Source organism: Salvia splendens, chromosome 13 (genome assembly GCF_004379255.2).
Source record: "Salvia splendens isolate huo1 chromosome 13, SspV2, whole genome shotgun sequence".
Taxonomy (NCBI): Eukaryota; Viridiplantae; Streptophyta; class Magnoliopsida; order Lamiales; family Lamiaceae; genus Salvia; species Salvia splendens.
Window position 1 is genome coordinate 31,155,083 of NC_056044.1, and position 24,593 is coordinate 31,179,675.

The 24,593-nt window shown below is 34.5% G+C and overlaps 3 protein-coding genes across 3 annotated transcripts; 2 read left to right on the top strand and 1 right to left on the bottom strand.

Annotated features, from left to right (window-relative positions):
• On the bottom strand, positions 1 to 654 carry LOC121760879. Its single transcript, XM_042156475.1, has one exon. It carries the CDS (start codon positions 652 to 654, stop codon positions 1 to 3), a length of 654 nt encoding a protein of 217 aa, XP_042012409.1.
• A 3,987-nt stretch (positions 655 to 4,641) lies between these two features.
• On the top strand, positions 4,642 to 9,503 carry LOC121761232 (proline-rich receptor-like protein kinase PERK13). Its single transcript, XM_042156862.1, has 6 exons — positions 4,642 to 4,674; positions 4,868 to 4,927; positions 7,159 to 8,283; positions 8,352 to 8,743; positions 8,826 to 9,030; positions 9,103 to 9,503. Exons 2-6 carry the CDS (start codon positions 4,913 to 4,915, stop codon positions 9,286 to 9,288), a joined length of 1,923 nt encoding a protein of 640 aa, XP_042012796.1. The 5' UTR covers positions 4,642 to 4,674; positions 4,868 to 4,912; the 3' UTR covers positions 9,289 to 9,503.
• Positions 9,504 to 19,563: 10,060 nt separating this feature from the next.
• On the top strand, positions 19,564 to 23,830 carry LOC121761994 (probable LRR receptor-like serine/threonine-protein kinase IRK). The gene is made up of 2 exons (XM_042157714.1): positions 19,564 to 21,706; positions 22,154 to 23,830. Exons 1-2 carry the CDS (start codon positions 20,235 to 20,237, stop codon positions 23,607 to 23,609), a joined length of 2,928 nt encoding a protein of 975 aa, XP_042013648.1. The 5' UTR covers positions 19,564 to 20,234; the 3' UTR covers positions 23,610 to 23,830.
• The last annotated feature ends 763 nt before the right edge of the window (positions 23,831 to 24,593 follow it).

Consider the following 24,593-nt stretch of genomic DNA (forward strand, 5'->3'; position numbering starts at 1 on the left):
TTATTTTCTCTTTGCTGGCTCTTGAGTTGTGAATGGAAAGATGTCTACTTTTCCATCAAATATGACATCTCCATCTTCTGCAAAGTATGGTTTACACACAGCACACATAAACATCACCTTTGTGATGAACCTCTTTGACTTACATGATCTATATGGCTCTTCTTCATCTGGCAGCAGGTAGTATCTATCCGTACACTTAGTCATGAAAAACCATTTTTCATCAATGTGCACTACATTGTGCATTGTGTAATATTTGAGCATACCATTGTACGCCACAGGCTGAACATGAGTGAGACCCCATTTCATTCTTGCTAATTTTTTTGCGGCAGTAAGTATGGGCTTCACAACATTTGTGTGTGGCCTGAGATGATTTGCTTTCACCATCCTGCCTACTGTACTCTTACTTAAATCAAGTTTTGCAGCCATCTTGCGGATGGTCCCTCTTTCAAGGACTGAAAGAGCTCTTACCCTGTTAACATCAAGCTGAATTTCATCTTTGCGCTTGAAGCCTTTAACACGATCTTTTATGCTGACAGGTACTCCACTCTGGATCTGTTTTCTAGCCTCTGCCCAGATTTTATGCATTGTCTTCCTATTCACTCCAAATTCCTTTGCTGTCTTGACAAAACCTCCATATGGTACTAACCATATCATGTAATGAGAATTTCGAGAAACACAAAACAATAGTTGGTGGTACTAACCATATCAGTTAGAGTAGTTGATATGTTATTGAATTTCAATTGTTTAGTTAATTCGATAACTGATTAGATTATATAGTAGATGATCTTTTATTCTCATGCTTCCGCGGGAATTTAATATCATTGAAAATTAGTTTATCGAACATTTTCAGCTGGCTGTGAACCATGCATCGTAGACATGTTCAGTGCAAACGATTAGATTGATATATTAGTCTCCAAATTTGAATTTGAATTAAGTGTTGGATGATCCATGGTTTAGTCTAATGAATGTTTGGAGTGTCAATTCTTCTTCTCATTTGTGAAATCTCTAGTTTAGATTTTTAAGATTTCAAACTTATTTTTTAAACCCTTCTCATTTAAACTAAAATCAAATTTTACTTGCTTTCATATTAAATAATCTAGGCCTCTATGAATTCGACACTCTAAATATTACAACTATATACATATGTATTTTGTAGTTAAATTGTAGTTTTAGAGTTATTAGAATTAAACTTGAGTTACAAATACACGTTAACTTAAAAGATCTAAAAACACACGTCAACTAGAAATACTTGTACGGTTGTAACCATCTTCTTATTTTAGCATCCACAGTGGTGCGGACGTCCCGGCGGACATCCCCGCGGATATCCCAAAAACATCTCCTGCCATGTCATAAGGACTTCCCACTGCACTGCCACGTCATAAGGACTTCCCACTGCACTACCACGTCATAAGGACTTCCCACTGCACAGTGACGGACATCCCGACGGACTTCCCACAATAATAAAAATTCACAAATATAATTCACCAAATTAAACAATTTACGGAATTAAACAATTTATGGAATTAAAATTTCGCAACGATTACGGAAAAAAAATTTCATTAAATAAATAAAAAAAAGAAATGTATATTTTTGAAAAAAATATAAAATAATCGGGACGTCCGTGCGGACGTCCGTGGGGTCAACGCAATGGCAAACGTCCGCAAGGACGTCACGACGGACGTCCCGGGAACGCCGCGGAACTCCAGTGTCCGCAGCTGACGTCCGTATCCGCGTCACTGATGCACAATGGCGGACGTCCAGCGCGGAACTCGGCACGCCGGCCGGACGTCCGCTGGGACGGGCGCCATTGTGGATGCTCATTTGAATATCTTATGCAATTGTTTGTATTCTTAATTCATTGGTCAAATAATTTACATCAATGAATTAGAAAATTCTTGTATAAATAATATAGTAAATACTTATTAAAATTATATGCAATATAAATAAACAATATTCTCATTGATTATTTATATAAGCATATTAATTTATAATAATCTAGTCTGCGACAGGGCCACATGGCATACAAGTTGTGAAGAATTTGTGTAATTGTAAAAATATGTTACAGCGATGGCTGGTGTTACTATAGAGGGGAAGAAAAAGAGTCGATTTTTGGTTCACTTTCGTTACGTCCATAATTTGCTTGATAGAGGTTGTGGAGGCAGGCACTTTATAGCGACAGTCCAGTTAATTTGAGTAATTATGGATAGAGTTTCTTATATAATAAGGATTATTGAAGTACAGATTGGGTTTGTGACTGCCATACCAAAACTACACTTAGTAAATTTAATAATTTAAGCACAGATAAAAAGCTTTTAGATTTCATGCTTAAAGCTATTAAACTTTTAGTGGATTCAATCATTTAATTAGGATTGAACATAGCAATTATGATCCATGCACTACATTATGAGGATATGATATTGTGACAACTGACGAATATGAATGAGAAAAATATAAATGATTAATAGCTTTATATATTGCTCATGTATTACGCGTTACAAATAAAATTAATTCTATCAAGACTTTTACTATTAACAAATTAATAAAGTTCCACGCATTATCTCACCTCACTATCTGTCCCTTCCAACGATATACGCCATTTCTCACCATTTGAATCTCGGTAATTCTAAAAGATTTGGAATTTCGTTTTTTTATTTTAATTTTTCTTTACTTGTCATACTCTGATCTTTTTTAGATTCATTTCAAAGTTTTATTTACTTTGATGTCATTTTTCTAATTTTCCCAGATAAATTTTATTTATATTTTGTTTTACTTTTATTTTAATTTCTAATTTATATTTATAGAGAAATGCTATATATATTACATACTTTATGTGAGCATCATCCTTAAATACCACACTCTCATTTCATGCACGTAAAACATTGTTTGTTTTCCTGTATAGATTAAACGAGCATATTGTATGTAGTATACCATATCTCTCTAAAGTAGTGTTTTTTCTTTGAATTATACATATATGACTATAATTTTGTTACGTACTCCATCGTCTATTTTTAAATGTCTTAGGTTAGGTTGTCATGAGAAATTAAAAATTAAATGTCTCATTTCATTTTTACTATATTTAGGTAAAATAGAGTACCATATTCCATTATCTAATTTCTACCCATACATATTTCCTTAGTATATTTTTTTTAAACTACATGGATCCCAAATAATAAGAATAGATGGAGCGAGTATTTAATAATCCTAATGGAGCTTTTCTCGTTTTAAATCCTGCTTAGATGATGAATAATTGAAGATTAAGATTAGTAGTACTATGGTTTTTCAGTCTTTTATAAGATGCTCATGATAAATTTAATGAGGCTGAATACCGACTAATTAATTCACAAATATTTGCAATAAATAGATTATGTGTGACTCTAATTTGGATTTCAGATATATAAAAGAAAATCCAGTTATGAGTAATGTGTGACTAGACTTATTATGTAACTAGCATAAATAACCAGACTATAAAATAAATTTCTTTATTTCCTGTAAGCTTGGGAGGATAATGAGATTCGATACCGTAATTAAGATTTTGTCAGTACAAACTTGCCTATAATTAAACTAACGATTTTATTGGAAAAATCACAATATAATTCGTAGTAAATTAGGCGAATACTTAAGTAAGTTGATGCCGGAATGTGAAATGGAAATAGGATGATATAAAGGAAGAAAGAAAACAAACCAAATTATCTTGTTAAGATTTGTTATAGAATAGTATAAATATTGTTACAACAAAATGTGGCTGCAGTTTAGTGGTGTGGAGACCTGGGCTAAATTTGCCACATCCTTTTTTGCTGTTTCAGTTTGTTTGCAAAAAGTTACCCGATATTTTAATTTTAGATTACAAAATTTGTACTAAATGTTAGGTGCGTTTTTGCAACTACTATGTGTGTGAGACATTCTTGTTAAAAAATTAAAATAACGTGATAGAATACATATTTTCATTTATATGTCTCATCTTTCTAATAGGATTACTTGAAATTTTTTACATATACTTGTGGTTACTAAAATTTAAGAACAAAATCTATTAGTATTACTAGGAGGATTACTTAATTGAACTATGCTTTAAAAAAAAAATCTTTATGCCCAATACTTTAGGGCTTCATTTTTTCGTACGATTCAATTGTCTGTGTGATGTTGAATTAAATCAAATTATTAGTATATTTTAAAGAATTTTTTGTTTGGTGATGGTTATTACTTTTTGAATTAAATTTAGTGGAGAAAGTTATTGTTGGTGAATTGGGCTTTTGCCTATAACTCGAAATAGTTGCATATAATCAAATTAATCAAAGGTCATATCGGTGAAAAGAAAATAACATACTACTACAAATTAATCGATAATCTTAAGTTTTAAAGCTCTTGGAGCAACAAAATTTGATAATATTTAAAAAATATAAGTGAGGGCATGCTTTTCTTGCAAATGGGAGTTTCAGATGTTCCTTAATTGTTGCCATTAGCATGTCTAATAGATTCTTAAAGCATGTTTATTGTATATGACAAGTTGCTTGTTTCATTTCTAATTGTTTATTCCATGTCCTCAATTAATTCTATATATAGTTGTTTTGTTTTTTAGCGATCTACTCTGTTATAAATAAATGTAAGTGGTCTCACTTCCTCATGTATCATTTTCATTTTTTGCATAATATTTTTTATTTTATTTTATACTTAATATCGGTAATTTATTGTACTCAATTAGAACATATGATTACTTTTTAGAATTTAATATGCTAGTAGTTTTTATTGAATAAAATTGATTAATGTGGTTGATGAATGAGCATGCATGAAATGAGACAACCTAACGATGACGTTGGTTTCATGTGGGGAAATGAGAAGAATTTGTACTCATTTTAATGTTTTTTTTGTGCAGATATTTTCAGGAAAGATTTCAGAAGAAGGGTTTGAGGCTATCAAAATGAAAGCTTTTCTGGTACGTATTTTAAAAAATTAAAATAAGAATTCTATTTCAATTTTTGTTTAAACATCTAATGTTCTAGAAACCAAAATCTATAACTTTTATGCAAATTAGTATACAACTAATAAAATTTATGGATTTAAGTTGTAAAATTTAAAATATATTATTTTCATCCACCATTAATATTTTGCATTTCATTTTTATAACTTTATGTACGTGAACCACACATTTCATTAACTCAATTTTATGTATATAAAAATAGGATATATATTCTATTAACATTTTCAAACAATTTTTTAAACTTATATCTTTTCAATATGTTATACTATTTATTTTTGGACGAAAAGTATTTAATTAGGCTAATGTATATTGGCTTTCAGGCCATACACAATTTTGCCCCGTATGGAATAATTGAAATAAATATTAAAGATATAACATAGTAATTGACTATTTAAAAAATTATAGGATTAATTTAAAATTGACCAAATTTCATAATTTTTAACCATTTGTTCAAACTTAAATACTACAATTATGCAACATAAGATGTTTTAAGCTATATATAATCAAGACTCAATAAAAATATAAAATGTACTTCCTCAACCTTAGAGCATCCACATCATTACTCTTGTCAAGGAGCATGGATATGAGCTCGCATCCACATCATTACTCTTGTCAAGGAGCATGGATATGAGCTCGGACCCACATTATTCATTTTTAATTCCCTACTCTTCTGCAATAGCATAACACTCACATTCATGCTCTTCCGCAAAAGCATGCTCTTATACCATTCAAGAGTCTCACCGTTCTATTATTCAATTTAAATACTTCAATTGCTAAAAACATTTCTACATATTAAAATGCATTCAAAATACCCGAAATACTATTACAAATTACTAAAAAGTTAAAAAAATTACATAATTAAATCCTAAAAAATAAAAATTACATAATTAAAATCCTAAAAATTGATATTGAGAGAGTTTTCTGGTGTAGTGTGATTTTTTGTGTTGAAATGGGGATATTTATAGATGAAAGTGTGAATTTTTGGATAAAATTAATGAAAAAATAAATTAAAAGTGTGGAAAAAATGGATATATTTTATTGGGAAGTGGAAAATATTTTTTTATTAAATATGAATTTTTCATATTTTTTGAATTTTAAAAAATAAAAAAAATAAAAAATGATAATCAACGGCATTGTTATTGGCCAACCAGAGCATGGCACGTCGGCTGCTTGTGCTCTTGCCGTCGGCAAGAGCACCGATGCGGATGCTCTAAAGGCTAAAAGTAGTTTTTTTATTCATTCATCAAAATTGGTTCTTTTATATATTTATAAACTTTTAACGTCATATTATTTTTAATTTACACCACTAAGATCCATAATTAAACTTAACTAAATACGACTCTCATTTTCAATACTTCTCTCATAAGTGCCCTTTAAAGACGGCCATTAGGAAAAGAAAAGCAAAGTGTGAAAAAAAATTAATTGAAAATTCATAATATTGACATGACTCGACTTGATTCCTTTGAATGGCCTCTTATCTTTTGACTTTTCCACTGTCACCTAATTTTATTTCTCATTTTTGGCATGAACACTTTTTTTTCTTATTTTTTCCCACTATGCCCTTATTTTATTTCTCATTTTTGTGTACGAGTATTCCACGCTAAGTATTAAAATTTTCAATTAATTTTCACCATATATACATCTTTTTAATGGAGTATCTCACAATTTCCATAACAAATTAAAATATTTTTATTATAATTTTAATATATTAAAATTATTTATAGATTTTGCATAATTGAATATATAAAATATAATATTAGATAGAGTCATAGTTATCAATGTGAGTATAAATTATACTATTAAATTAAGGATTATATATGAAAACAAGAAAATGAATAAAATTTTATTAGATTGTGTTAGCAAGTTATATCAAGGAATCCCAATATATTCTTGCACATCAAAGAACACGTCCGACAACAAAGATGTTATTTTCATTTACAAAAAGTAATCATTAGTATATTCAATTATTTTTCACTTCTTTCATTATTATTCTAATTGCTACTACTCTTTATATTAATAAATTGAACTATATTTTCTTTCTCCACTTACTGAAGAACACTTCTAGAATCGAGTGTCCTAAAATAAGTGAGACATTGAGAATATATAGGCAACCCTTAAGCCAAATTAATACTAATGTTTCGTTATCTAATGCCTACTTAACTTTTTGGACACTAACCTGAGTTTAGAAGATGAAGACGGCATCATCATCGTCCTTGGAGAAACCAAATTGTCGTACATTCAGTCTAAGCGATATCCAGTCGGCCACCAAAAATTTCAGTGATTTAATAAGTGACGAAGGAGGTTTTGGTACAGTTTATAAAGGTACCATTGGCAAGGAGAAAACACCGGTGGCGGTGAAGAAGCTAAAGAACACTCAAGAGATAACGGGGTTCGATGAGGAGATTGCAGCACTAAGTCAGATCCAGCATCGTAATATAGTCTCTCTCGTTGGTTATTGCAGTGAGGGGCGCGAGAAGATTCTTGTGTATGAATTCGTAGAGAATAGCACACTAAAGGATCACCTCCACAAAAGGTTACGCGACAACCACAGTGAGCTCGGGTGGAATACACGACTCAAAATCTTAATTGGAGTTGCTCGAGGTCTGTATCACCTTCACCACTGCATCCGGGGAGGCTCATTTATACATCGAGATGTGAAGAGTGCAAATATCCTCCTCGATAAGAATTACGAGGCTAAAGTTGGAGATTTTGGCTTAGCCAAACATGTAGCCTTGGATGACCCACGTAGCCATTTTTCGACGAAGGATGCAGGCACATTTGGGTATTGGGATCCATACTATATTATATATCATAAACTAACAAGGGCTAGTGATACGTATTCTTTTGGGATGATGATATTGGAAGTATTGAGTGGTAAAAAAGCTTTAGATCAAAGTCGTGAAGAACCCTTGCTCTCCAATTGGGCTTTGGAGAAAAAGCCTTATGAGATTCTAGACCCAAGTTTACATGAAAGCAGCTCAGAAGAGAGCCTCTGGATAATATGCAATGTTGCTAAAAGATGCTTGCGCTTTATACCAAAGGAACGACCAGATCTGGGTGAAGTTCTGGCCATGCTTGAGCTAGCCCTACTCAAATCCAACAATGATTCGGGCAATAAAGATGTGTCGCCAATTAGTCATCTTGCCATTCAACTACATATTTTGGAGCGAGACTGTAAAGAAATAGGCTATGCCGTTGATAAGGGATCTAGAGAAAGTGCTGTTTATTGGTCATACACCCTTCGTCCTGGAAGGAATGTTGCTATTAAAAAGAAAAAATGCCAAGTTCCAGAACAAGTATTTCTAGCACAGGTTTGACATAATTTGCCTTGGTTTAGATACATGCATGCATGCATGTATTTATGTATTTAATTTTGTAGGTTTTAACAATGTCAAGCCTGGATCATGAAAATGTGCTAAAGCTTGAAGGTTATTGTATGACTGATGATATGGATTACTATGTGTATGAGTATGCTTCCCGAAGGTCCCTACATGCCATTCTACACATTAAGCATAAATATGGAAAAGAAAATATAATATCATTGCCATGGTCAAAAAGAATTGGAATTGCTGTTGACGTTGCTAGCGGCTTGTCCTACATTCATGACATGAAAGATTTGATTCATCGTAACATCAAATCCAGCAATGTTTTAATTTTTGAGGATGGGACTGCTAAGATAGCTGATCTTCATATATTCAATCCATGCTCTTGTAACTTCCCGTCTCCTATTCGTGGTGGGAGGCCGCCATGCGAACTTTATCATCCACCAGAGTATGTTATCTTCCCTAGAGATGAAGTGTAGTATTATGGTGAATTTGTAGCATGCATCACTTATGCTATTGTATTATGCCAGATTTTCAAAGGACGGCGATAGCAAGGCTGGTGACGTTTACAGCTTTGGTGTAGTTCTCCTCGAACTATTGACAGGTAAGCAGCCAATTGTATTGCCGGAGGGAATGAGCCTTGTGAGTTGGGCAAAACCACATCTACGTAGTGAGGGAAGCATTCAAACGGTTGTGGAACTCGGGGAAGACTACCCTCTCGTGGCAGTTAAAAAGGTAATAAAACCAAAAGCAGTTGTGTTTGTTCTATTGCTTTGACTCATAATTATGATGTTTTGCTCAATACAGATGGCTAAAGTTGTTGAGTTGTGTCTTGAAAATGAACCCAGATACCGTCCAACAATGGGCGATGTTTTGAATGATCTTAAGAGTGCTTTCTACGAAACACAAATTTATTACCAAAAACAAAAGGATCCCGAGGGCCCCATCTTGGACCGACAGAATCAGCTTAGAGATCGTGACCGTCATCTCTAATTCATTATATAATGTAATCGAATCGAGTGATTTATAAACTCCTTCTCGGGTTTTCTTTGTCGGTTCTTTCCCGAGTCGTGTAAATTAAGTCGAACCGCATAGGGTTGGGCTAGTTAAGTTGAATAATATTGTGATTGATTACCAATGCTATATGTATATCTCACTAACTAGCTTGTTGAAAATAAGACTATTATTTTTCATTAATAATGTTAATATATATTTCATAAAATTGGTTGATTAATTTTTATGAGGAGATAAATTCATGCTTTACCTATTTTTTCCACCGAACAAAATATTCTTAATGATGACGTTCCTGAAATACTTAATAAATTACACCCAAAGGGAGGAAATTACAAATAAACTCCTATACTAGGAGTATAAGAAATAAACTCCAAATGGAGGAAATTACAAATAAACTCCTATACTATAGAATACTATAGATCTATAGAATATTATAGATAGAAGGAAATCACAACTGATAAACTCCTATACTATAGATGACGTTCCTGAGAAATAAACTGTGACGTTCCTGAGAAATAAACTCCTATACTATAGATAGAAGGAAATTACAACTGATGTCAAGAGGGCTCGGACTCGGCACCTCATGTAATAATGTCTAAGCTCCTTGCCGCTAGGACAAAGGCTCTGGACATTCTAATACATTTACTTAAATATGAATATCAATCCCAAATCTAATTCATGTCATCAACAATGTCACATTTCTAATTTCTAAATCTATAAATACCATCCCGATCATCTAATTCATGTCACCAACAATATCACATTTCCTAATTCATGTCATCAACAATATCACATTTGTCTTGTATTCCTCCGAAAATATCATAATCCACCCAAAATATGAGTTCTGGTTCTGACGAGAAACCATCTGTAAGAACATTATTAAAATGTTCACAGAGGCCATGCCTAGTCCCTACAATCCAAGCCGAAATAAACAACAAGGTTGCTCGCTATAAAACGGGCGCATAACAAAGTATGCCATGTAGTCGGACGTATATCCATCGAGAGCGTAAGGAAGCTGCTCTACGGCTGTTTAATGATGATTTTTCAAGAGACCCTCGATGGAGTTATCAGACGTTCTGTAGTGCGGTTCCGGATGCGGAGACCATAGTTCCTGTGCATCCATCGTGACCAGTAAGTACTATTGGTTCTGGATTACAAGAAAACTAAACCATGTGCATACAGAATAGAGAATTGAAACGAAATTACAATGAGGAATTCGAAACGATAAACCGTAAAACACTTTAAGTCGAGTCGAGGAGGCCTCTGTCTGTAAGACGAGATACGCCCCGGTAGTTTAGTGGTAAGAATTCTACGTTGTGGGCCGTGGAGACCTGGCCAAAATATTTTTTTATGTAGTACTATAAATTTAAAAGAATTATATATCTCATAGTGATTGATTTCAGGTGTATCATATGAGTCTTTTCCATTTTATCTTTAATTATTAATTATCAAGGATTTATTGCACGTACATAGCATATATAATTAAATTTTAAAATCCTAAGAGCATCCGCAGCGGTGGCGAAAGACGCCACCGCCGTCCGCGCCGTTGGCAAGGCGCAGGACCGCCGCCGCTGCAGCCGCGCCGCTGGCACGGCGCTGCTCGATGTATCGAGCACGTCCGTGCCAGCGGACGCACACGTGGCGCGCTCCCATTCGTCAACGGCATAGCCGTTGTGTTTAAACTTTTTTTATTTTTATTTTTAAAAAATCGGTATTTAATTATAAATAATGCTAAAAAATAAAAAAAAAATATTTTCCAAATCCCAAAAATATGGCCGTTTTTTTCCCGTTTTTTCTGAATTTTTTTGATTTTTTTTTTTTTTTCCCCAAAATCATCTATAAATACACACATTCATCATCCATTTATCACATCAAATCATCTCTCATTCATCTCTCATTCATAATTCTCATACAAACTATCAACACATTCATCACCCACTCAAAATCTCAAATGCGCGATACTCGAATCCACAATCAACTACAAGAAGACCTAATCAACCACATGTGGGCGAAATTCGGCAACGAGTAGTGTCATTTTTAATTTTTAGGATTTTAATTATGTAATTTTTAATTTTTAGGATTTTAATTATGTAATTTTTAATTTTTAGGATTTTAATTATGCAATGTTTAATTTTATTTGTCATTTGTAATATTTATTGTGGGTTTTAAATGAATTTTAATATTATGGAAATGTTTTTGTGTAATTGAATTTTATATTAATTGTGCTCGTCCTTGCGGAAGAGCACAGTTGTGGGTGTTGTGCTCTTGCCAGAGAGCAGGCATGAATAGTACCGCCCGGGCCCACAACCGTGCCGCTGGCAAGAGCACGGTTGTGGATGCTCTAATACTGATAGTACCATTTTCACGGTATTAAGTAACATCGCTAATAGATCCATTTTTACACACTTAGATGTATCATGATTGTTAAGAATGTTTCATTAGTTACCTTCTGTATAAATTAGTAGCAATTGTAATAAGTTAGTCAAATTATACATCCTATATGAATATGATCACCATGCAAAAGTGAGGGAATCATCTTCCAATATGATCAGCGTTCCCTGGCATTGAACTTGATGAATCATCAATTTCACGAACAACAATCACAAACAATGTCAACGTAACGCTAGCTAGGCCTAAAGATATTTATTTCATAGTTAATTGTAATTGTTATATTGAGAATGAACATATACTATTTCTTATGGTTTCCAGAAATTTATCTATTATCAAGGATTTATTATAGTACCTAGTTTATGATATAGGAGTACTACAATATAATTATTTTTTAGAATTTAATGTCAATTTTATTAAATAAAAATTGATCAAATGGGTTGACAAGTTTCACTTTTGTCTTGACTGTATTTGACTTTTATTTATTTATTTATTTTAATACTACTCCATGATTTAGTTTATAGTATCGTAGGAATATTATTTATGTTTAATTTCATCTCGAAAATTCTTCTAGCCCAAGATGATTTTTAGCTTCAATTTGGAACAACAAAATCGGATAAATAATTTTAAAAAATATTGAGGGCATGCTTTACGTGCAAATGTGAGTTTCAGATGTTCCTTAATTATTGTTGAATCATGTCTTGCAAATCCACCCCTTCTCCGTCGTCGAACAATCTCCAGGAAGCTTTACACAAAACACCAAGATTATTACCGGAAAATACGGATGTCAAACCACAAAGCCCATGCACCGCAAGTCCAGCCGCAACACCTTAGAGATATTATGTCGAGCTTCGGTTTATTTAGTATTAACTTGCAAGTGAGTTGAGTGATTTACAAACTCATTCTCGGGTTTTCTTTATCGGTTCTTTCCCGTGTTATATTAAGAGTCGAACTGCATGGTTAGGTTGGTTAAGTTGAATAATATTCTGATGGATTGCAATAATTACTCCCAAAATAAATTTTAGTAAAAAAACAATTTAATCTTTCTCCTCAATCGTATATATATAGTTTTTTTTTTTCATTTATAACCTCCGATTTTACTCTGTTATAAGTATACATGGATTTGAAGGCTTAACTGAGATCACTCTTGGTTTATCAACATAGTCTTGTAAAATTAATGATTATGTTTTAACTGTAATTTGTATTCAGATATATTTAACTAGCATAAATAAACAATTAAATAACCCGACTAATAATATAAAATAAATTTCTTTATTTCCGGGTGGATAATGAGGATTGATACCTTAATCAAGATATTTTCATGACAATTTCTCCTATAATTTGATGCAGTATATACTTGACATATAAAAATAAATAAAAACTAATTAAACTTACAATTTTTTTATGGAAAATAATTTTTTAAATTAGGCATATACTACTTAATTTCATGCAGGAAAATAGAAAAGAAGTAAAAAAAAAAAAAATGTAGTACAACTATGTGGTTGTAGTTTAGTGATAAGAATTCCATCGTAATATAAAATCCAGCAATGTTTTAATTTTTAATGGTGGGAAGTGATGGCTGCTAAGATAACTGATCTTCATATATGCAATCCATGTAGTTGTAACTTTCGAGTTCCTATTCGTGGAGGAAGGCCGCCATGCGAACTTTATCATCCACCAGAGTATGTTATCTTTCCTAGGATAGGAATGAAGAGAAATAGTATTGTGAATTTGTAGTTATAATATTACTCGTATTATATGATGACAGATATTCAAAAGATGGGGATAGTCGATGTTTACAGCTTTGGTATAATTCTACTCCAACTCTTGATCCTACATTGCCGGAGGGAATGAACCTTGTGAGTTGGGCAACACCGCAACAAATGGTTATGGATGATAGAGTATCGTGGCAGTTAAAAAGGTAATAAAATGATACGAATTTCAAAATTAGTTGAAGCTCACATTGTGTTTGTTCTATACATTTAATTACTTTGTTTCCTTAGACCATCCGCACGGGCGGACGTGGGCGTCGCTTGCGGACACCAGAGTTCCGACCAATGGCGGATCCAGAAATTAAAAATGGTGGGGTCGGACGAGAAAATTAATATAAGGAGTAATATTTAAATATATAAAATAGTAATAAAAATACATTGCAAACGAAATATCTCTATTTTATATTAAACGCGATAATTGACTTCTACGAGTATTCATGTTTTGAAGCTAACTTAAAGTTATGTCATTGGAAATAGCTATGAATATATTTTTTAGTCGTTGTTCGTGTTCAACATTAGTACTAGAAGAACAGATGAAAGCGCTAAATCTTTATAAAAGAAATGTATCCATTAATCTAAATGAAAGTAATTAAAATCAATAATCAAAAGTAATTATTATATTTATTAAAACTAGATAAAAAATTTATCAGTTACTACTTCTACTAGTTTAAAATAAAAGTAAAATATAATAAAACAAGATTAAAAGATAATCAATAAACTACTAAAAATAAAACTTAAAAGTAATAAATCATGATTAAAAGATGATCAATAAACTAGAAACCGAGAATTCTTATTTATAAATAAAGTTTAAACACTTATATAAAGATAAAATTGTTAAAAAGAAAAGTATTTATTGTATTTTTTAATTAATAAAAAGCTCCAACCTAAGCCAAATACATAAAAAGAAGGGAAAAGCTGCGTTGCTTGAGGTCTGAGGATGAATCGTGGGGTGGAGTTCCGGATGCCGTGGGGTCGGGGGCTGTTGGGAGGAGTCTTCCGGCGGTTCTCCGGGGATGGCGGTGGGGTCGGCCGACGCCGCGCGACCCCACCTGCATCCGCCGCTGGTTCCGACGACGTCCGCCATTGCGGGTTCCCGACGGATGTCTCGATTTTTAATTTAAAAAAAAAACTCTATATATACGGCTCGTTGAAGTGAGTGAGACGGGGGCCGCATTTGTCGAAGCTTGAGGTTGTTTTTTTACTATGTATTTTTTTATAATAATTATGTATGTTTTTTGTTTTAAAAAAAGTGGTTGCATTTTCTCCGTATTCGTGCCAAATTTTAATTCCGTAAATTGTTTAATTTGGTGAATTTGTGAATTTTTATTATTGTGGATGTCCATCGGGATGTCCGTCATTGTGCAGTGCGATGTCCTTATGACCAGTGGCAGACACAGTAAGGAGGGAGGAAGGGCTTGAGCCGCTCCCAACAACTCTTTTTGTGTTTTTTTCTACTTCAATTTTTGGAAAATATTTCGTATACACTCTTTAGCCCTTCCCAAGTATATATTATTGAAGAGTAAATCATCAAAATTGGAATGGTAGAAGGGGCTGAACTTTGGAATCAAAATTTTTCAGAGGTAAAATTACACAGATGAAAATGGCTCCTTGTTTGAAGGAAGAAGAAGACGTCATTTTTAAAAAAAAATTTAATAAGTGGAATAATATAATATTATTTTATTCTAAAAGTTTCCTCGTGAATAGTGTAGAACATGTGGACTAGTTGAGCTATAATAATTAATAACTACACTGTTAATATATTCACACATAGATTAAAAGTACAATCAATTCATAAATTTAATTTCAAAATATTTTTTTGTAATAATAGTGTTGCTATTAAAATGTTAACTGTGTTCAATTTCCATTTAGGTAATGTAATAATTCTAAATTGATAATATAGCTTTTAGTACTATACCATTAATCATTCTGAAAGTATATACAATGTACCAAAATTTCAATTTAGTAGTCAAATTTTTGTTGTTAATAGTTACATCAATGATAGGCTATAGTAATAATTTACTAGTAATTGATATTTACTCTATTGAATATCTTATAACCTTGTGTCTAGACAACAGAACATTTCATTATTTATTTGCAATAGTAATTTACAAAAAATTGATAAGCCTAATTATAATAATATACATTAAAACTTTAATTTTCTTTAGATAAATTGGCCGACTATTATTTGATTTGAGTTTAAGATGTTAGAATTGGAGTTTGGTTCAAATTAGATTCATATATTTTTCTATCTTTTTTTATATATATTTGCAACATAGTAATATATTGATTTATGCATTATAATAATTTTTTATAAATTTTTTTTATCATTTTTATAGTTGTATTTGTGATTTTTTTAATATATTATTAATTTTTATTATATTTAGTTTTTTATTTATTGAATATAGTATATATATATATAGGGTATAATGCAGCCCCTACCAATAATATTTTCTTCGTCCGTCACTGCTTATGACGTGGCAGTGCAGTGAGATGTCCTTATGACATGGCAGGAGGTGTTTTTGGAAAGTCCGTCGGAATGTCCGTCGGGATATCCGTCCCACTGTGGATGCTCTTAGAAGAATAGCAGGGGAATGGTGTTATGCATTGATTCATGATTTTGATGTTTTGCTCAATACAGATGGTTGCAATTGCCATATCATGTCTTGCAAATGAATCCATTCTCCGTCCAACGATGAACGAGGTTTTGATAGATCTCCAAGAAGCTTTACATGAAACACAAAACTATTGCCGGAATCTTGAGCAACGAGCAAGGCTCTGAACAACTCTTGAATTGATACGGATCCGACTGCAACACCTTAGAGAATATGTATAAGGACCTTATCTTTAAATTATTTAGTATTGTAATCGAGTCTAGTGATTTATAACTCTTCTCTACTTTTTTTTTGTCGGTTCTTTTCCAAATCATTTCAAGAGAATCGAACAACATCGGATCAGTTTACTTAATTGTATATATTTCTTTAATTTGTATTTTAATCTGCTTTTTAATTTTTTTATTTTCTATTTTCAAATCCCTCAAATGGTGCACGGAGCAAGAAATTGTTCATAATTTAAATGTAAATAGTATTGAACTTTACATTTTCTACAATATAACTCTTGAGCATCCTTTTTCTTTGTTTGATTGGATCACTGCATTGTGTTATATAATTCCTCAAAATTTCAATAGGTAGAAGTCACTTATAACATTATTTAAAACTTTCAGTAATTCTCTTACACCAAAAAGAAGAAAAATTCACATTGAAAGACAAAAAAATAGTAAAAGATGGGCCTGCAGTCGATACTTCCCTTTCAAGAATGAATCTTTTATTTTTTTAGCCTAGAGTTTGCAAGAAAGACAAATTTCTTGAGCCCATCATTTTTCCAACCAAATGAAAATAATTCAGACGACTTTTTTGGGGAGAATTTTCGTAGACTTCTTGTAGGGTTTTCAAACAAAATTGGTCAATTGTTGGGAAAGCTGCTAAACTCATCAATTTTCATACTAAATTATGATACTACTAACGAATGAAATGCAATAATAAAGAGGTTCTACAATAATAGAACGTTACAGCGTCACATAGGAAAGTTCAACACAGATATTTCTGATAAAAATTTAGATGAATTTGATGTTTGCTTCTTCTAATGGCGCAATTCAAATCACATGACCTCTAAAATATTAATTTTGACTTTCTATATTATGGTGGACTTTTTTAAGGAAATCATTATGGGATATAAATCATCAATGAATATTGGCAATTTTTATTTATAAGTACAAACTATGATTAATGTAACATTTAGGTGCATTCCTTATCTCATACATTTAAGATAAGATCACATAGCTTTAAACAGCACCTAATTAAACTTGGAGTCAATTGTAACAAAATAATTCAAAGCTTATAACAATCAATCTTCGTAAGTATATAGATTACTAATTCTTAAATTTTTGGAATCTTTATAATCCAAGAGCAAATGTAAGAGCATCTTCAATGGCGGACGTCCAATCGGACGTGCGCGACGGGCGACCGGGACGTCCGCCATTGTGACAGGGGAGGTCGGATACGGACGTCCGATTTTTAAATTTTTTTTAAACTCTATATATACGGCTCGTTGAATTTTATTTCATTCGCACCACTTGTGTTAACAAGTTTCTCTCTCTACATCTCTAATTTCAAGTATATCTAGAATGTCTAGTGACAGTGATAGCGAGAATGAATTGGAGGTCGCTGTGGAAGGTGCGATAGATAGGCTGCTACAGCAGAGGGCGCAGCGGCGGCAGCAGGCTGCGGTACCTCGGCCGATCCATCGTCGAACTACAGTACCACGTGACCACATTGCTGCACATATTCGGTTGTATGCACGACAGTGGTATATTCCCAACATCAGCGATGTCATGTACGCATGTATCATAATGCACAACATGATTGTCGAAAATGAAGGTGTGGAACTGACTCAGTGGACCAATGAAGATGATACGGGTGCAGGTCCAAGTCACGGCGTGGTCACCGCGAATGTGAATATGGGGGTACCTCATGGAGAGGTCGAGCGGATGCGTGCATTTGCCGACATGCGGCAAACAGATGCTCATGTTCGACTTCAGAACGATATTATCGAAGAGGTTTGGACGCGGAAGGGTTGACGTTGATGTTAGTACTTTTTTTGTTTTATTACTATGTAATTTTTTTTTTCTAATCATGTATATATTTTTTAAATGAAGTTGTTAATTTTTCCCGTTCGTATTCGTGTTGAAATTTTATTCCGTACACGTAAATTGTTTTATTTGTGAATTTGTGATTTTTTTTTATTGTGAGAAGTCCTAGTGGGAAGGGCGATGGGAAGGGCGGATTGTGAAGGGGATGTCCTAGTGACGTGGCAGTGGGATGGGAAGTCCTAGTGACGTGGCGGGAGGTGTTTTCGGGATGTTCTAGTGGATGTCCGAGTAGGACATCCGCCCACTAAGATGCTCTAAAAATAATTAAAATAAAAAAATAGAGGAAAAGTTGTGTTGGGAGTGGTGGACCTCTTTAAATTGAATGAGAATTTAAAGCTGAGAGCAGCACTCACTATACAGGCAAAAGCTTCACTCAATAAATATTCTTTACTGCCCCCACCAACCATTTATCATTTTCAACTAACTTTCATTTGTTTGCATCATTTTAATTATTATTATCATCATATTTAGGTATTTCCAATTATCGAAGTTTATGATGGAATGGTGAATTGCATGTGTTGGTTTTTAATGCATAATGAAAAATGTGCATTCTTATCTCATTAATATGGTAAGTAATTCTTTTTAGGCAGTCCAATTAAGCTTTTGCTGTAAGAAATAAAACCTCCATTAATTACCTTTTTCCTTTTTTACAAATTTATTTAAATTATTAGAAAATGCAGTTTGCCCATCTAAAAATTTGTAAAAATAGCTGAACTTCTAGTTTCCAATTCTACCAAATAAATAAATAGTAAGTACTTCAATATTGACTTTTGAGTGCTACAGTAGTATTAATTTTTGCACTTGATTAAGAGAGACTAAAAAGGAAGGTAGGGATGAAATAATGGAATAAAGTCTACACATATAGAGTAGATAGAAATGAATGAAATATGCTTTATTAACTGTAATTAATGTAACAATATCTATTAATTGATTAATTCCCTTTATTTATCTGGCTCAGGTGCTTTGTAGCCTTCATAGGTAAATGCTGTTTGAAAATGATCCCATTCACTTTCTCACCCAAATCAATCAAATGAATAATAATTATAATATAAAAATTTTGAATTATATAAAAACTAGTATTTTGCTATAACATAACTCTAGAAGCTTATAAAATGATCAAATAAATCAACCATTGCATTTTCTAATTGATTTAAAAAATGCCAAGAAAAAATAAAGTCATGAAGATGACAGAACTAATATTTTTCAACGCAGTAGTATTATTTTATTTATATATCTCTATCTATATAAAGATCGTATAGTCCACGCTGGAAAAATAGTGACCTGTAGAACTAAGCCACGTGTCCAACCTAATGAAAGCGACAGCCCGCCTTCTCTCCTTGCTTTTTACCACTTTATTTTTTTCCCGTTGATAAATGCATGACTCTCTCTCTCTCTCATCTACTCTGCAATAAAGTTTAGAGAGAGTGAGAGAGAGAGAGAGCTTGCCGGAAATCTCGCACTCAATCCCCGTTTCCGGCAGGTTTATCCGGTAAAACTTTGCCGCAGCTACTCCAATTTTTTCTCTATAAGGCTCAGGCGAAGTGTTTTCTCGCATTTGAGCTTTGTCATTACCTCTCAGATCGAAATAACTTCTACTCCTACACCAAAATCCATCTTTTTTTCTCTGACCTCAACACATAAATTCGCTCTCTTTTCCTTATTCCTTTCCTTCGCTTTTAGCTTTCGGACAAGCGCTTATACCTAGTGTGATTTGGGGGCTTCCTGTGTGTGTGTGTTGCTTTTGTTAATGTCGGTTTTAGGTCTGGTTAATTAGGGTGTTTTTATTAATTACTTGTTCTAGGTTTTTCTGCAACTCAAGTTTTAACCGTTCAGAGGTGAAATGTGGCGAAGCGCCACTTTTTCTATCTAAGTTTTCGAGGATTTGGGTTGTTAAGTGTTTTAAGTTTTAACGGAATTGAAGAATTAGTTACAGTTTCAGCTCAATTTCAAATTCAGCTTATCGGTTGTTTATTAGGTTTCCTTTTTTCGAAGGGAGGAATTCAGGGGTTGTTTTGTGTTGAGTTTTTGTCAATGCCTTAACTCGTCCGATTTCTTCGAAAATGAGGAGTGTTGTAAGCCTTGTGTTTCTTTCGTTTTTCATTTGCCTATCTCCGCTGTTAGTGAATTCGTTGAGTCCGTCATTGAATGACGATGTTCTGGGATTAATTGTGTTCAAAGCTGATGTTAAAGATCCTGATGGGAAATTGGATTCGTGGAATGAAGATGACGATAGCCCATGTAACAATTGGGTTGGAATCAAATGCAACCCCAGATCCAACAGAGTCTCTGATCTTGTCCTTGATGGCTTCGGCCTCTCGGGCAAGCTCGGGAGGGGTCTTCTTCAATTGCGATTTCTGCGGAAGTTGTCGCTTGCAAACAACAATTTTACCGGGAGATTGAGCCTCAACTTTGCTGAGCTCTCTGATCTGGGAGTCTTGGATTTGAGTGAGAATGGTTTGTCAGGGGAGATTGCTAGTGATTTCTTTAGCCAATGTGGATCTCTAAGATCAGTTTCATTGGCTAAGAACAGGTTTTCAGGGCCTGTTCCTGAGAGTCTGGGCTCCTGCTCAGCTCTTGCTTCGGTTAACCTCTCGGGTAATCAGTTCTCCGGGGCTTTGCCAGTGGGGATGTGGGCGATGACGGGGCTTAGGTCGCTTGATTTGTCTGATAATATGTTGGATGGTATAATTCCCAAGGGGATTGAAGGTTTGAACAATCTGAGGGTTATAAATCTGAGGGGTAATGAGTTCTCTGGTGAAGTGCCTTATGGGATTGGGAACTGTATGTTGTTGAGGTCAGTAGATTTGAGTCGAAATTTATTCTCTGGTGGGCTGCCAACAACAATGCAGAAGCTTTCATTGTGCAACAATCTAGCTTTAGGTAGCAATGAGCTGACATGGGAGGTTCCTGAGTGGATTGGGGAAATGAGAAGCCTTGAGAACCTGGATCTTTCGGAGAACAATTTTACCGGCCAACTTCCGGTTTCTCTGGGGAAGCTTCAATCGTTGAAGATTCTTAATGTATCTAACAATGCCCTCACAGGGAGCTTGCCTGAATCCATGAGCAATTGTATAAACCTTCTGGCTTTTGACATTAGTCATAATGCCTTTTCGGGCGGTGTCCCTTTATGGGTGTTCGAACTTGGTTTGCAGCAAGTTCTGTTTTCAGGCAACAGATTGAGCGGTAGCATTCATAATGCCTTAGCCTCTTCACCAGAGAACTCTCAGAAAAAGCTTGTGGTCTTGGATGTCTCAGGAAATGTGCTATCTGGCTCAATTCCAGCTGCCCTTGGGAATTTTGGCAGCTTGCAGTTAGTAAATTTGTCCAGGAACTCACTCATTGGCGGGGTTCCATCAAGTATTGGACAACTGAAATTATTAAATTTTCTGGATTTGGGTGAGAATGGGTTGAATGGCAGCATTCCTTCAGAGATTGGAGGACTAACATCCCTTGAGGAACTAAGACTCGAGAAGAACGCACTGGGGGGCAACCTTCCTTTGTCAATTGGAGATTGCAGTTCACTTGCATCCTTGTAAGTGTTTTTCTTGGTTTCATAATCTATCATGCTACTTAGTTTGTAAATTTCCTGCATGTTCTTGCTTTTTAAATATCCTCAAACTTGATTCTCATTTTAGCACACTTCTTATAATTGCTAAATGATCATTTGAGAAAACTTATGGCTGGTTTTGCTGTTTTACTGTCTTAGTTTATGATGTACTGTGATTTTCCTTAAATGTATAGAGACGTGATAGAGATTTGATGTTTGTAAGGTGCTTACTGATATTGAGAACAAATGCATAATCCCATTAATGTAAGAAATAAAGAAACAGATGTGCCTTATGACTTGGCTCATAAAATAATAAAATCCACTACATTTACGAAAATATGCTGAACTTATGAAGTCTGTTAGGCGATCATATATTCATATATAATTTCTGCTATTCTGCGAATGTTCGTTCATACTCTGTTTAAATTGCAGGTATCTCGCGCATAATGAAATAACTGGTCCTATTCCTGCTTCCCTTTCAAAGCTCTCTAACCTTCAAGCTGTTGACCTCTCTTTCAACAAACTGACTGGAGCCCTACCGAAGCAGCTGGCAAATCTTGTGCGCCTTCAGTTATTTAACGTTTCACACAACCAGCTACAAGGTGAACTTCCAGCTGGTAGTTTCTTCAACACCATTGATCCATCATCTGTATCAGAAAACCCGTCTCTTTGTGGATCGGCTGTCAAAAGAACTTGCTCCAAAGTCCTTCCCAAACCTATTGTACTCAATCCAAACTCTACTGATGATACAACACCTACTACCGTTGCTCCAAGCTTTGGCCGTGGAAAGAAGATCCTCAGCATTTCTGCCCTAATAGCTATCGGTGCAGCAGCTGCCATCGTGATTGGTGTTATTACCATCACTGTTCTTAACCTTCGTGTACGTTCTTCCATGTCTCGCTCTGCAGTAGCTCTTACTTTCTCTGGTGGGGATGACTTCAGCAAGTCGCCTTCCACGGATGGAAGTTCTGGGAAGCTCGTCATGTTCTCAGGTGATCCTGACTTTAGCACGGGGGCGCATGCTCTTTTGAATAAAGATTGTGAGCTTGGCCGTGGAGGATTTGGGGCCGTCTACCGGACTATGCTTAAGGATGGACGCTCTGTTGCCATCAAGAAACTCACTGTGTCTAGTCTTGTCAAGTCTCAAGAAGAATTTGAGAGGGAAGTGAAGAAATTGGGCAAAGTTCACCATTCCAATCTTGTTGCACTTGATGGTTATTACTGGACTCCCTCATTGCAGCTTATCATTTACGAATTCGTCTCTGGAGGGAATCTGTACAAGCATCTCCACGAAGAAGGCGAAAACTACCTGTTGTGGAATGACAGGTTCAACATCATTCTTGGTGCTGCAAAAGGGTTGGCTCATTTGCACGAGATGAACGTGATTCACTACAACTTGAAGTCGAGCAACATACTGATTGACAGCAACGGAGAAGCTAAGGTTGCAGACTACGGCCTAGCAAGGCTGCTGCCAATGCTGGACCGGTATGTCCTAAGCAGCAAGATCCAGAGCGCTCTTGGTTACATGGCGCCCGAATTCGCATGCAAAACTGTCAAGATTACTGAGAAATGTGATATCTATGGTTTCGGCATACTGATCCTGGAGGTAGTGACCGGGAAGAGGCCGGTCGAGTACATGGAGGACGACGTGGTGGTGCTCTCGGACATGGTGAGAGGAGCGCTCGAAGAGGGGAAGGTCGAGGAGTGCATTGATGGGAGGTTGCAAGGGAAGTTCCCGGCTGAGGAGGTAATCCCAGTGATGAAACTAGGTCTGATTTGCACTTCTCAGGTGCCATCGAACAGGCCCGACATGGCAGAAGTGGTTAACATATTGGAGCTCATCAGATGCCCCTCGGAAAGCCAGGATGAGTTGGGAGATTCAAGCTAACTGTTAGGTGATCAAAATGTGCAAGTCAAGAAGAAATCTGTATTCTTTCTCCCTTTCCATTGTAATTTGGTAGAATTTTTGTTAGATCTGTAATTCCTTTCCTCCTCCATTGTTGCACTTGGGAATTCGAATTTATTTTGCCGTTTTTGAACGTTTATAGGGTAAACGGTAGATTTTGTCTCATCGTTTGTTGCATTAGTTAATTCTCCATTCCTCACTCATCCAACCTTGTTTCTTGTTTTGTCTGTTATCCTTGGTTCGTTTTGTGTGTGTGACAGAGAGACATAGATGTATATATGTGTGCTTGATAAAAGAATGATATGCTAGTAAATTACTACTCCTTCCATCCCACAATAAGTGTCGGGTTTCAAAAAATTAGTCCCTGCGTTAGACGTAAATTGAGTAAATTTCCTCAGTTACTTAATATACGTACAAGTAATTACGAATAAATATATGAATTGTTATCCAATTCGATTCGATATGATGTGTATTTATGCATGGGGCGATGTTAAGCCAATGATCTGGAACCGATTCATTTTCTTTGACGAGGCTCTGATGAAATCTGAGGTGTGAATATAATAAAAAGAAAAGTGAAATAAGGGAATGGGCAAACCATATAATTAAAGAAAGGAGAAAATGCAGGGGAATCCAACTTTATTGCTGTTAATTTATATATTTTTTAATAATGTCAATATTTGTTTAAATGCATTTTTTGTTGCTTAGTATTGAGACAAGATGGAATATTATTTTTTACACTTTCAAAGTCACATGAAGGACTTATGTTAGGTCTGAAATTCACATGTTTCTTCTTCTTCTTCTTGGTGTCTTTTTATTGCATTAGAAACTTATATGTTTGGAGGCATATCTTTCTGCGGTTTTTGACTCTTTCTTGTCATACTAATTCTATGCTACTATTTTGTTGTTTACTCTAAGTCGTATGTTCATCTCTGAATTATTCTATGCCAATATTTATGTCCAATCATT